Source organism: Lycium ferocissimum, chromosome 5 (assembly GCF_029784015.1).
Source record: "Lycium ferocissimum isolate CSIRO_LF1 chromosome 5, AGI_CSIRO_Lferr_CH_V1, whole genome shotgun sequence".
In the NCBI taxonomy this organism is placed as follows: domain Eukaryota; kingdom Viridiplantae; phylum Streptophyta; class Magnoliopsida; order Solanales; family Solanaceae; genus Lycium; species Lycium ferocissimum.
The window spans coordinates 64,586,963-64,601,046 of record NC_081346.1 but is presented as its reverse complement, the minus strand read 5'-3'; the positions used below and the strand labels follow the sequence as shown (position 1 = coordinate 64,601,046).

Sequence of the window (14,084 nt, the reverse complement as noted above, 5' to 3'; positions counted from 1 at the left end):
TAAAATGAGACAGGTGGCCGGAAGGAGTACTATTTTGTGACATTAGATACTAAAACTTAATATAAATTCAACTAACTATATAATTTAAACTAGTATTGTACGCATCTGCTGACGTTTGATTACCCAAGGATAAAAAGAAGTGAAAGTGACACATTTTAGCTTCGTCAACAACTATAGTTGACTATTACTACGGAGCATTCGATTAATATATTTAAATCACTCATGTGTTTTGAGCTAATTCAAATCTTAGTACTCGTGAAATTATTAAAATCAAAATAACAAATAGTTGATAATCTCTCTCCCCTCGATTGTGTCGACTCAAATTAAACAAGCTACTATATATTAACAAGTATTAGAGTTGAATATTGTCATTATTATCTTGTTTGGTTAATAAGGTTTAAAACTTGATCCAAGCTTAGCTTGCACTGAATCCACGTAGGAAAACCAAAGATAAATAGTATATTAAAACAGAAAGAAGAAGCTAAAATTGTCCTTTTATTTCTTTTCCCTTTAAGGTTGTGCCCTTTTTATAATTCATTGAAGAACATCTCGTTGTCGTCTTCGGCATTAGATAACAAAGGGAAATCTACGTACAGGATAGGTTAGGAAAAACAAATCATATGTTTAAATTGAGAATTTTAAAATTAAATTATTTTGTAATATAAAAATATATCATTTTTTAATAGATTAAAAAAGGAAAGAGTGTCAAATAAAATGGAATATTGGGAATACTTAGGGTAACCACTAAAATTAAATCTGCTAATGAAGGTTACTGATTCAATCAAAAGAAAGAAACTTATAATATCATATTCGGTCATGGTTATTTTGGCCAATTAATCTCTCAATATGTTGATTTCAGCAACTACTCTCGTTCTCACAGTTCTTTCCAGAAATGACAATAATTAGAAAGAGCTACTAGAAGTTTCTGTTGCGATCGAAATAATCAGGGCGTCATGTGGAAACTAACAATTGCAAACGTCGAATGACGATAAATCAGAGGTCAATGAAAATATACCAAAGACATAATATTTTAATAGGGTTTGGTCAATTGACTTACATATCAAAAAACTAATATAAAAGAAACTATAAAAAACAAAAAAAAAAAACTGTAGAGAGAATAATCTCCCGGTCCCCTAAACAAGACTCTTTCGATGACTACATTGTGGATGTTTTTTCTGTGTATTTTGGGTGAGAGAGACGGATAATCCATAGTCCTTAGATCCGAATTTATTAAAATTTCAGTTACTAATAAGTAGAAAGTATTAAAACATCTAATATTCACTTACAAATTACGATAATGTGTTAATTTGTAAATTCACTACAATTACATAATTTTATTTTTGATTTTCAACTATATCAATCGAGAAAGTAAATCACATTTATACTTATCAAAGAGTCCCCATTCTGACTTTCAAAGATTGTTCTTCTGGCATGAATATGTGATTCCTAGAGTACTTTCCTGTTTATTCTTTCTTATTATCATATCATTTTTGTCTTTCCTCTTGCTTATGACTTGCAACTTGCAACTTGACAAGGTCCATGCCCTTTAGCTCGATTAAATCTTTGACCTGCAGAAAATGAAAAGCACTTGTCAATATAGGAGATATTTTAGAAAAGAAACAAACCATGTTAATTTATAAGAAACAAATATTTTTGTTTTTGCACTTTTTTTTCTTCTTTTTGGAATTAACTATGAATTTCATTGTTAGCCTGTCACTAAATTCCTCGTAGCTAACATATATTTTTTTATAACCTCCAGTAAACCATCGCTAAATAAAATAAGCGATAAATTTTATTGTTTAGCTACAAAATTTGTCCGTAGGTAATTCCTGTTTTTCAGTAGTGTTTATTTACGGTTTAATTGTTCTTTTTTTGAAAAAGAAAAAGAAAAAAAGAAGTGAAACAATCACTGCTTTTGGACACCATAATATTTAGGATAACACGAATGGATAGAAAATGGTAAATAGGCCAGAATAGGAATCAACTACAGGAAAAGGCAATGCTTCCTAATAGAATGGTTAGAACTTAGAACCTTTTCACCTTAGTGGAAGTTTAATATATATAAAAAAAAAAAGAATATAAAATTTTAATCATAATTAAATATATAGAGCTAGGAATTGAAAAGAAGTTAATTTTGTAGATCTGGAGATGCCATTATAAACGAACTAAATTAGACTATACAAGCTTGTGGGACCCATGAGTCCACTTGTCAAATTATAAACTAGACTCACATAAATAATGTTGGTTACGTGACTCACAAAATAAAATTTATCGATAATGATAGTATTTTCTCATGAGTTGTATGGTGTTTAATTTTACATGATAATTGATAAGACATTTACGATTGGGCCACAAATAATCATAGTAGATATTTCTCAATATCATATATCCAACGCTTTAAAACCCCACTTTGTATTTATATATCTTCTTTTAGTTTTCTTTGTAGCTTTCCTTGTAAGGATTTAAGTTATCCATGCCAATGAATACTTTTTTGATCATAGTGCCGGTAGTTCCAACTGAAAACAACAAAAGACAAAAAAGTAAAAAGTTGAAGAAAATTAAAAAGAAATTGAAAAAGAGAATGTGGCATATGGAGATTTTATTAGAAAAGCTCCTCTCAACGGCTATATATATATATATATATATATATAGTTGTTCGATATTCATATGAATGGAAGTTGATAGTTGAATTTGAACAACTACAATTCATACTTCTGACCGTTTAGTAAAGTTATAACCTACCATATGTTAAAGACAATATATGTAAAGGTAAAGATACTCGTCACTTTATACCCTACCTTTGTATTTGAATAAGATCCCTCCAAAATTTACCACTCCAGAATGTATGCATGCTCTTCTTTTTCTTGTTTTCACTTTATGATTGGCAGTTTTCCTAAGGTTTAAGATGCTTGTAGAAAGACTAACAATGATACATTCAAACTTCAAATGATTTAATTTTGGTCTACAAAATACTTGTTTTAACATTTGGCCTCGATACATGTTTTTGTTGGAAAACCAACATTAGTATTCCCACTCAATAGCAAGTGCTCTTCCATCCAAGTGAAGATTTAGATGAAAATATTTTATTACTTTTTTCTTTATTCCCTCCCTCTTTTGTTTTTAATATTTTTATTAGACTTTAATGTGACTAGACATCTAGATAAGTTTTCGTAATGTATTATGATTCATAATTACATATTCAGATGTCTAATTTTGTAACTTAGATCCCACGGAGTTCAAATGTCCAATTTTGTTGGGTCTTGACAGGCCAACTTGGTATGTATCACTAACTCTCACCATTGCATAACGGTATGATTTAACTAAAAGTCTACTGAGCTTTATCTATTAGGAGCTCTTAAGGAGAATTTTAGACGGATAAACTATTTTTAAGTCCTAATTAGGGTATTTTTATATTTAATTATAAAATATAACAATATTTTATCAATTATAGCAAAATAATAGAAAAAATAAGGGATTATTCTCCAATCTTTTCCAGTTTAGGCTCTAATCTTTCCTTCTCTCTCTCTCTCTCTCTCTCTCTCTCTCTCTCTCTCTCTCACACACACACACACACACACACAAATACATACAAAGCTATAAACTCCATGAAAAGCTCCATTGGCATCCGGCATTAAAAGGCATCGAAACCTTGAATTCGAATATCGAGTTTTTGTGAAACTGTTGTTTGTCTGGATTTAGTTGAAATTTCAGACTGAAACTCGAAGAGGAAGAGGAACAATAAGTTGTATGTATTTTGTATATCGGGTATATATTATTCGTTTGTCCAATGTATCAGTGGACATACAATGATATACACACAACATACAAAATATATATAATTGACATGCATATACATACAACAACATAATTGTATGTTTTTTGTCTATCAATTGTATTTTTTACCGGACTGTACGTTTTTTTTACCAGATTGTCTATATTTTGTAAAAATATTATTGTTACTTTATGAAAAACAATTATATCGCTAAATCAGGTGATTTCACCTCTAACTTTGTATATCTAGGTAAAAGTTCCGATCTCAAAACTCTTAACTAGATGAATGGCCCTTCTGAAATCTATTGTGAGTCTAGCAAACCCTAAAATGAAGCTCGAAACATTATGCGTGTTTTGCATTGAATAAATGGGCTTGGGTACACCCGAGAAAATTCTCTATAATAAGGGACTAGATATACGAAAATAAATCCATAAATACCATAACTAGCAACACTATTCAACTTTTAAAATATAGGAACAAAAACTATACAAACCATATAGAGCATCCAACAAATTCCATAGTGTCTTACCTTTCACACGAAGCCGCCACTGTCCTGATGCCACCTGTCGCCACTGGTCCCCTGCCAACTGTTGTTGCTCTGCTGAAAAATCACTGGAGCTTTTCTCCCATAGCTTTTTCCTTTTTGTTTTTTTGTTTTTTTTGTTTTTGTTTTTCATCGTCATTCGAATCCCACACGTCGACTCCTTCTGTTGTTTTTTTTTTCTTCACTAGAGATTTATTTTTTCCGCCGGAATTCTCTCTCATGACTAGCACAAATTGTTCTCTCCACGTATAACTTGTATATCAATGTATGCCATGCATATGTCATGATTGTATACACTTGACATACGCATGACATACATTGATATACGTTAATGACACAAGATATTCACGCGAGATACGTATAATATACATATATACTTGTACAATGTATGCGTCGTGTGTATGTCACTGCATGCATAGTGTAATACATAAGATATATAATAACTTACATCTGACAAACACCAGTTGTAACGACCCAACATGTCGTTATGAATTCTAGTGCCCCGTTCATTAATTTGAAAATTACCTTAAGTTTATATGATGTTTTGAGATTTGGGGTACGGGTGATTAGGACCCCAAGAGGATCGGGGGCATTTCGAAACCATTGCATGCAACGTGGAAGTTTAAGGAACTCTAGGTCTAGTAGCATCCCTACCCCTCGTTTTGATTATTTGTACTCCATTGCATGTGTTGAGATCTTGGATAGGTATGTATAGTATTTTTGGACTTGTATGATTTTGGTTGGAACTTAAGGTGCTCGCGCGTTTGAGTTCTGGACCTTGGATAGGCTTGCAACTTGTATGAGTTTGAAATGCTTCATATATAGTTGCTGATTTTTGTGGGGGGGGGATTAGATTACTGAGGTACTGGCGAGTGTGGCCTTGGCTGCGGACTAGTGTGTGTCAGTACTGTAACATTCTTAAAAAAACTAGAAACATCGGGTTTTGTGATTTTATTTCATTCATCACCATTTTGGAGACATGGGAGATCGGTCTTGAATGATTTTTATCTGGATCATCATCCACAAACTTGGGGTAAGTGATCCAACTTGAATCTGTGATTATTTCACGAGTCTAACTTTGAATTTGTCATTTGAACATGAGATCAAAGATGAAAATTGGGGATTATTGAACTTAGACCTAGAACAACCTAAATTGAGTTATGAAATTCAAATGGTAATCTAAGCATATATTTGGACTCGTGTGGTTATGGGTCAACTATTTGACTTTTGTTTTGAAATTTGATCATCGAATCTCGGATTTTGATTTTTGAGTTGAATTTGACTTCGGGTTACCTTTAAATTATAAAATTGATTCCTTTAAATTTATTTAACCTCGTTGAATTTACTTTTGGATAGATCAAAGACATTTGATAAGTTTGAAGCAAGAAAAGGCGATATTTGAAGGATAGATCTTGCATAGGAAGGAGGTAAGTGACCTCAATGATAGAATTTTCGCAAGTTGATATCGTTCCACACACACGTGTGTGTGTCTGTGTGAATATAGGAGTTATAAATACTATACGGGGTATAGGGTGTAGTTGACACACATGCTTTATGTATTTTTTTTGTGTCCTTTGCCTACTTTGAGCATGCTTTCATGCTAGAATAATGTTCTAGGCATCGTTTCTTGCTAGCTAGTTTTAACATTTTGGGCTATGTGCATGTTAGATTACATGTTTAGCCATTAGTCATGCATTGTTTGTATTTATTATAATTGCATACTTAATTTCACACTTAGATGTGGTTATGATACGCATGAGTTGTTCGTGTGGATTTATAGGCGACCCCTCAGGATTTTGCTCCAGATTAATGTGAAATGGTTATTGTTGCACCTTTTCTTTTAACGAGACCAAAATTTAAATGGTAGCACCCGAAGATTCTATTTGCGCAAATAACCAGATATATCATGTTTGCGATGTATTTAAAGTTTAGCCGCAACTTAAAATGTGGACAAATATCTGCTGCTGCTTCTTGTTCTTCTTCTTCACTACTTTCTCATGTGTCCTAAAATTTAATTTTTCAGATTAGAACTCCAAGATAATGTGCTTTTAAGTTTAATTTTTTCAGTTCAAACTTCAGGGGACTCTGTCCTTAAGTTGAATTTTCATTTCAAAACTTCAGGCGATTTTGTCCTTAAGTTAGTATTTTTTCATTCAAACCTCACAGACGCTATTCTAAAGTTCAGCACCATATATTAATTTCTTATTGTTTGAATAGTACAATTAAAAATAACAAATAGGTGATCCCCATAAACATCAGGGGTAACAAAAAATTTACCATAAAAAAATCTGGAAATTGAACCGAAAAGACTGAACATCAACTACTAAAAGGCGAAAGTGAGGAAATCAATGAATCGTAACAAAAAAGCAAAAGGAACGCCGTTGCCGGGGATCGAACCCGGGTCACCCGCGTGACAGGCGGGAATACTTACCACTATACTACAACGACCTGTTGATAAAGATGGCAAAGTTCACTAATAAGACTGACTTCAAGAATTCGAGCATAAAATCATACTCCAGCACCTTGAAAATGCTGGTGCTGTAAGTTATAAATTTATACTTTTAAAAGGAAATGAGATGGGATGGCGGATATATCAGATTTTTAAGTGTTTAGTTATCATATATTGTGGACAAATTTTATTTTTAAAGACATTATTTTTCACTAAAATGGAAGATAACTTCATGCACACTTGGAGACGAGTCATTTTCTTTTACAAAAATCCCACCATTAATTTCATCACATCATTTGTTTATATCAAAACTTAAACATGATTGTCACCTTTTAATATTTAAAATATATAAACACAAGACTATCCTTATAACCTATATAACCTTCAGGACATATTTAGGTTTGGATCGTGGAGTTAGAACTTGAGGAGTGTCTTTTTCTGAACATGAAAAATAAGAGAAGGGGGTAAGTGTCTTTTTTCAAATGGTGGCCAAATATTAAGTAGGCATTTGGCCATAGAATCAAATATTTTCACTTTATTTGATATTTCTGAAGTTGGAGTTGAGGATGAAGTTGTATTTGGTTACAGTTTTTGCAAAGAATATTTGGTTGTTTGACTGTACTAAAGAAGTTTGGGATGAAGTTATGTTTGGTTACAGTTGTTGTAAATAATATTTGGTTGTTTGAATTTACTGAAAGTAAAAAAGTGAAAATAGAATTTTAGTAGGTGTTTTTCAATTTCTAAATACAATTTCAAGTTGTGTTTGAAATTTTTATGGCCAAACGCTTATTTTCAAATAAAGTAAAAAAAATTCCAAAAAAATGTGAATAATTCTCAAGGCCAAACGAATAAATAATTAATAAATTCAAGCTAAGACTTGAGCAACAGCCCAAAAAAGTGACAACCGGTGGATTTCGCCTAAAAAATTTAACGATTTTCATATAGTCAAACAAGAAAAGCTAAGAGAGCTGAGGGTTGATGCTACCATGATATCAGCCCTTATGTCAGCTTCGCATTGAACAAATATTACAACAAAATAAATAATACGTTGACCACAATTTTCAAAGTACATGAAGACCTTCGAACGCGTTAACTAGTCAATGAAAGCATGAATTAATTGACCCCGTAAAAGTTGAGTGTGTTATAAATAATTCGACCAAATTTTATGATGCACTATACTATTTTCTCTTTGGGAATTTGAGTAAATGTTGTGCCCACTTTCCGAGATTTTGTTAATGTTGTCCATATATAGTCAAACAAGAAGAAAATACAAACTTCCTTTTTTTTATGGAAGCTTATATATACTCTCTTCAGAGATGAAATATTTATCGTCCTTACTAAAAATATTTGTCGTTTTATTAACTCAAGACAAAAGTAAGTAGCTTTTTCCCATTTTACCCTTGTATTAATTACATTAATGAGCTAATTTTGTGGGTTCACATACCAACATGTAAAATGTTTTATCATTAATGGAGTAAATATTTATGGAGGAAAGAGAACATGATGAAATATATTAAGAGGGTGAAATGGTCAAAATGATATCCTTATAAATACTTTTTTAATAGGCGTGCAAATGAAAATGCGACAAATATTTTGAGACGGAGAGAGTAATACATATGAGTGACATCAATTTTCAGAGAGTTTGCCGGTACATATGAGTGATATGATAGTTTAAATATTTTTTTTTATATTAACAGTGACTAAATTTAATCTCGAGAACAATGAGATGACTTATGTGATTATGTCACCCACCATTACATGAAATTATGTGGCTTGCTTTTTTTTTTTTTTTTTTTTAAAATAAACGGAGGGGTTTGAATTAGCTCCTCCCGATTGTATTTCTCTCGAAATGAAAGAAAAGATTGGCAATAGCTATAACAAAAATTGAAAATGTCTCCTTTTAATTTACGATTATAATAATAAAAAAAAAGTTACAAAATTTATATTAACCGCATTCAATATAAGTTCAAGACACATGAGGGCTCTAACCATATCTTGACTTGTGATCAATCCATAGATACCGATAGAAAATAAATAGGCACTCAAAGCAAGTACATGTTCGAGAATCATTAAACAACTCCTCTCGATTCAATGATGAAATTGATATGATAATACATAAACAGGCCTTCAAATTTGGCCTCAGCTGACAAGTATGTCCTCCAATTGTAGGTGTGTATAAGTAGGCACCTCAACTTGTATAAAGTTAAACACGTAAAAACTAATGCTGATGTGACACATAAATTTTGGAAGTGTCTAGATGGTCATTTTGTAAGTTGGAGAGTTCAACTGACAAAGTGAGGTTGAGGTCTCTTGTGCGCGCTTGGAAGAGCATAGCAGACACCCTTCTTGTCGCGCATACTTGCTAACTGAAGCTAAATTTAGGGTCTATTTATGTATTATGTCTTTATTATTATACAATCACTTACCAGCTAATAAATTAAATTACAACAGTAACTCGACACACTTCCTGATATGTTACTAGCTGGCTAAGCCCAACTGAGAAATTAAAAATAAAAAAATAATAATAAAAAAAACAAAAAAAACTAGCTGGCTAAGCTTAGCTTTTTCTAACAAGTAGTTTTAATTCTGAACGAGCTTAATCTTATTAAAACATATAATTTAATTTATTTTCTTTTGCATACGTGTACATAATTGAATCTACGGAAGTCATCGTAGATTCGTAATTTCATTCCGACACATGATCAGTCTTCATTTTTTAGCAGCAGCACGAGCTCGAGCTTGGAAAAAAGCAACCAACTCATCTCGTCTTGGAGGTAGATATTCCTTGACTTGGCTGCAGTTAATGTACTCATCTCTCCAAGCACAAAAATTTGGAAATTTTTCACTTGTCACTAATGGAACAAGTCCAGAGGCTTCTTCAAAAACTCCTAGCCAAAGCCCCACCAAATTTGCAGCCATATCAGCAAAACCAAATTTATCACCCACAAAGAACTTCTTATCCTTGAGCTCATTGTCAAGAACTTTCAGCATCTCACAAACTTCCTCTTTACCTTTCTCTTGCTCCTCTCCTTTGCGAAAGAAAGTTTTGATCATAGCTGCTATCTGCAAATTACACTCAAAATTAACAGCAATTATGACAATACTACGTGTCAATCTCAAGCAATTTAGAATCGAATTCTCAATAACAATGTCACGTTGCTCCATTTAAATCCTCACAACTATTACACAAAATTATGAAAAGTATTCCCAGCTCTCTTTGTTTTCTACACAAGACCTAATTAAAGTAAATATACTAACATGGCTAACTAAATCATAGTCCCAACTAATTGATACCACCTATACAGACCTTATTTGTCACTGTATGGAAACATTGAAAGTTACAGTAGTCTCAAAATAATGTTTAGTAAATTATGCTGATAGGAATGTATATCATGAAAACAAATTGTACCTTATCATCAAGGAACTTGACCCAGAAACGGGCTAAAGCTCGGTCATAAGGGTCTTTTGGCAAGATGGATGGGCCTTCAAATGTCTCATCAATGTATTCAAGAATAACCATAGACTCACAAATAGGCTTGCCATTGTGAATGAGCACTGGAATTTTCTTGTGAACTGGATTAGATTGAAGAAGTAGAGGGCTCTTGCTATTTCTATCTTCTTCTATATATTCATATTTTACCCCCTTAATTTTTAGAGCCCACTCAACTCTGTGACTAAACGGGCTGTACCAAAAACCGAGCAACTTCACTTCTGCCATCTCACAACTTTGGTTATTATTTGCTAGTTTACTATGTTATAGGGAATTTCAGTGGTGGTTCTCTCTTGAATTATGGGCTTCTTATATAGAAGGAAAAACCAATCAAGTGTCTTAGCAACCAAGTAAAGGAGGGAGTGGTTTAAAAGACAAACAATTACTATTAAATTAATTCATATTTGTCCAAGACTTAAAAGATATACGTAAGCACATAGCTAATTCTAATTTGACTCACTATGACCCAGAGATTCTCTCAAACGTTATGGTACTTTAGAGATTTCATGTACAAGAATTTTTAACGATTGGTTTCCGTGTTCAAACTCTAGGATGAGGAAATTTCTTTAGGGAGCATTTCTTCTTTTAATAGATTCTAAGCGGAACAAATTTGAACTGGCCGGAGTAATGAATACCATATACAAGATGAAAAAAAATAAATAATAATGTACGTCAAAAAAACACTACTCCGTATCCCTCCCCTCAATTTATGCGGCATCATTTGAATTTCGAGAATCAAACTTCTTATTTTGACTGTGAATTCATAGAACCTTTAATCTTTTTGAAATAAAATTTACATTTTTGAAAACTACATAAAATATAATCAGTACTCCCTCCGTCCCAATTTGTTTGACACTTTTCGTTTTTCGAGAGTCAAACGAGTTGTTCTTTGATTGATTTTTTCATGTCTTTTTAAATATTTCAAATTATTAATTATGGTGACTTATAGTACTTTTCATGTAGTTTCCAAATATATAAATTTTATTTTGAAAAATCTAAAGATTCTATGTGAACACACTGTCAAAACTAAAAAGTTTGACTCTCAAAAAGCAAAAGTGTCAAACATATTGGACAGAGGAAGTACTACTATAAATCACAATAGTAACAAATAAAAATATTTAAAAAGTATATGAATAAATTGTGATCAGAGAAAAATTGGTTTGATTCTCAAAATTTTAAGATACTAAGTAAATTGGGATAGCTAGAGAGAGTAATAGAAGTACGAGTATATCTTTTGTAGTGCAAGATAAGTCGTCACTGCAAACGCAAACGTCAAACTAGGCACCTATTTTTGGTATTGTACTTGCTTTGCTTTGATGACTCCCTCTTTAGAACAGAGGACAAAAGACTATTCAACACAATAAGCTAATTAAGGGAGCAACCAATTAACTTGCTTTTCCAATATAGGAGATTTTTGTATGGATTAAGAGGCGATTTTTCTGTTTTATGTATTGAGAGAATCACTTCTTGTTTTACTGAGTTTCAGAGTTTGTTAAATGTATAATGTTTTTAGATACAGTTTCTTAAGCATTTTGCTCTATCCCTCCTCTTCCCCAGCTCTTCTTCTTTTTTTTTTTTTTTCCTTCTTCAAATCTGCCATGGGTTATGGTGGAGCAGAGGTGTTATGGTGAATTGATAGTGTTTCTAAACATATGGAAGATCTCTTGATTGTGATGAGAATTCTCTTTTCCTTTTCTTTTCCTCCAAATGTGTCATGGATAAACACCGCGCGCACGTGTGTATATATATCTGTGTAAATGATCACATATAGTGGCAGATCTAGAATATTTAATTCATGGGTGTTCAAGTGCCTTTAATCTTATTAGATTTCTTTCTAAGATTGGGTGTTGAATCAATACCTTTGTAGTAGTATATTATTACTAATTCTCGATATGAAAATATTGTGTGTGGGTAACAATTAATGGGAGCTCAAGCACCCAAAAACCTCTTCATAGGTCCGCGCCTGATCACATAAATATATTGATGATCTACACTGGGATATCAATGCAGTATCCTTAACTAGAGGTCTTGTTTACGGGTCCCGAGAAATGAAAAAAAATTCTAATAGGGGTCGTGTCTTTGTTTGATAGGCCTCACTCGATGCAAATTCGGATTAATGAGGGCTGAAATATAATGCAGATATCGTTGCTGAAAAATTTAATTTGGTGACAATCAACAGAATTTTTTAGCATCGTGGCTGAATTTTCGGTGGTTCAAAGTTCTGGCGATTGTTAGGAGCTTGCTTTTTCGAAACTTTTCTTAACGGGGGACAAAATATAAATCATTAAAAAAAGATCCATCCAGTAATTTCTAATGACAAAAATAGGATACTTCTGTACCACTATTGATTTTCTTTTTTCCCTGATAACAAAAGTTTTGGGAAAAAACCCTGCCATAAAGCATGGTGAGCATGATTTTCCCTAAGCGACAGAATTTTAAAGCACAAAACAGTTTTGGTGATCATCAGAATTTTGTCACAAATCTTGATGAATCACCAGAATGTTTCAGCATTGTGGCTGAAAATTCTGGTGATCGTTAGAATTCCTAGTGCTTCAAATTCTAGTGATCCAGTGCCCAACGTGCTTAAAATCCTGTGTAGGAATATTTTCCCAAAACGTTTCTTAATGAGATCAAACTATAAACAGTGGTTAAAACAAGGTTCATCCAACGTAACTCTCAACTAAATGAAAGGATTCTATTGCACTCTAGCAACCCTAAAAGTGATGAAGTTGGAAACATTAATATATAATTTTCTTAATGATATCCATATTAGTCAAACGAGAAAAGATAAGAGAGTTGAATGCTGATACTCTGATATCAGCCTTTGTGTTAGCTACGCATTAAACAAATATTACAATAAAATAAATAATACTCCTATGTTGAAAACAATTTTTTAAAGTACATGACGACCTTGAATGCATTAACTAGACACAAGGTGATAGTCAGATTACTATATCATTCTTCCATCCATTAGATAACTTATGTGCTTATGTCACCCACAATTTCATCAAATTATGGCTTGCTTTTCCTGCTTCATTTTTTTCAATTCGCCGAGGAAATCGATATGATTTATTATTATTCAATCACTGACCAACTAACTAATTAAAACAGTAGCACAACACACTTCCTGTTATGTGACTAGCTGGCTAAGCTAGCTTTTTCTAACAAGTAGTTTTATTAGGAAGAGAGTGCAGATATAGAAAATCATAAATCCTGAACGAGCTTAATCTTATCAGAATTTTGACATGATTGAATCTATAGAATTCCTCGTAGATTCGCAGCTTTATTCTGACATGAGCAGAAGCAGAAACTGCAGCTTGAAAGGCTTTGAAAAAAGCAAGCAACTCATCTCTTGGAGATAGATATTTCTTGACTTGGCTGCAGTTAACATACTTATCTCTCCGAGCACAAAAATTTGGAAATATTTCACACGTCACTAATACGACTCCAGTGAGCTTTCTTCAAAAATTTCTAGTCAAAGTCCCACCAAATTTGCAGCAATATCAGCAAATCGAATTTTTTTCACCCACGAAGAACTTCTTATCCTTGATCAACTCATTATCAAAATCTTTCAGCATCTCACAAAGTTCCTCTTTGCCCTTCTCTTGCTCCTTTCCTTTGTGAAAGAAAGTATTCCCTACTGCTGCCAACTGCAACAATCACGACAATATTAGGTCACAATCTCAAGCAACTTATGTATAAAAAAGTTCTCATAAACAATGTTAATTGCTCCGTTTAAATCCTCATCATTCACTACAAGAAAGTACAGAAATGGCAATAACTCTTTCGCAACAAAAATAATAATATTGGCAAAACTTAATATTTGGCA

At 32.6% G+C, this 14,084-nt stretch overlaps 1 protein-coding gene and 1 non-coding gene across 2 annotated transcripts; both read right to left on the bottom strand.

The window, feature by feature from the left end:
• Positions 1-6,692: 6,692 nt before the first annotated feature.
• TRNAD-GUC (transfer RNA aspartic acid (anticodon GUC)) lies at positions 6,693-6,764 on the bottom strand. The gene has a single exon. It is a non-coding gene; the product is annotated as a tRNA-Asp (tRNA).
• Positions 6,765-9,130: 2,366 nt separating this feature from the next.
• Positions 9,131-10,577, bottom strand: LOC132057072 (probable glutathione S-transferase). The gene is made up of 2 exons (XM_059449510.1): positions 10,175-10,577; positions 9,131-9,828 (listed from the first exon to the last, which is right to left on the bottom strand). The coding sequence occupies exons 1-2, from the start codon at positions 10,481-10,483 to the stop codon at positions 9,475-9,477; spliced, it is 663 nt and encodes a 220-aa protein (XP_059305493.1). The 5' UTR covers positions 10,484-10,577; the 3' UTR covers positions 9,131-9,474.
• Between the last annotated feature and the right edge of the window lie 3,507 nt (positions 10,578-14,084).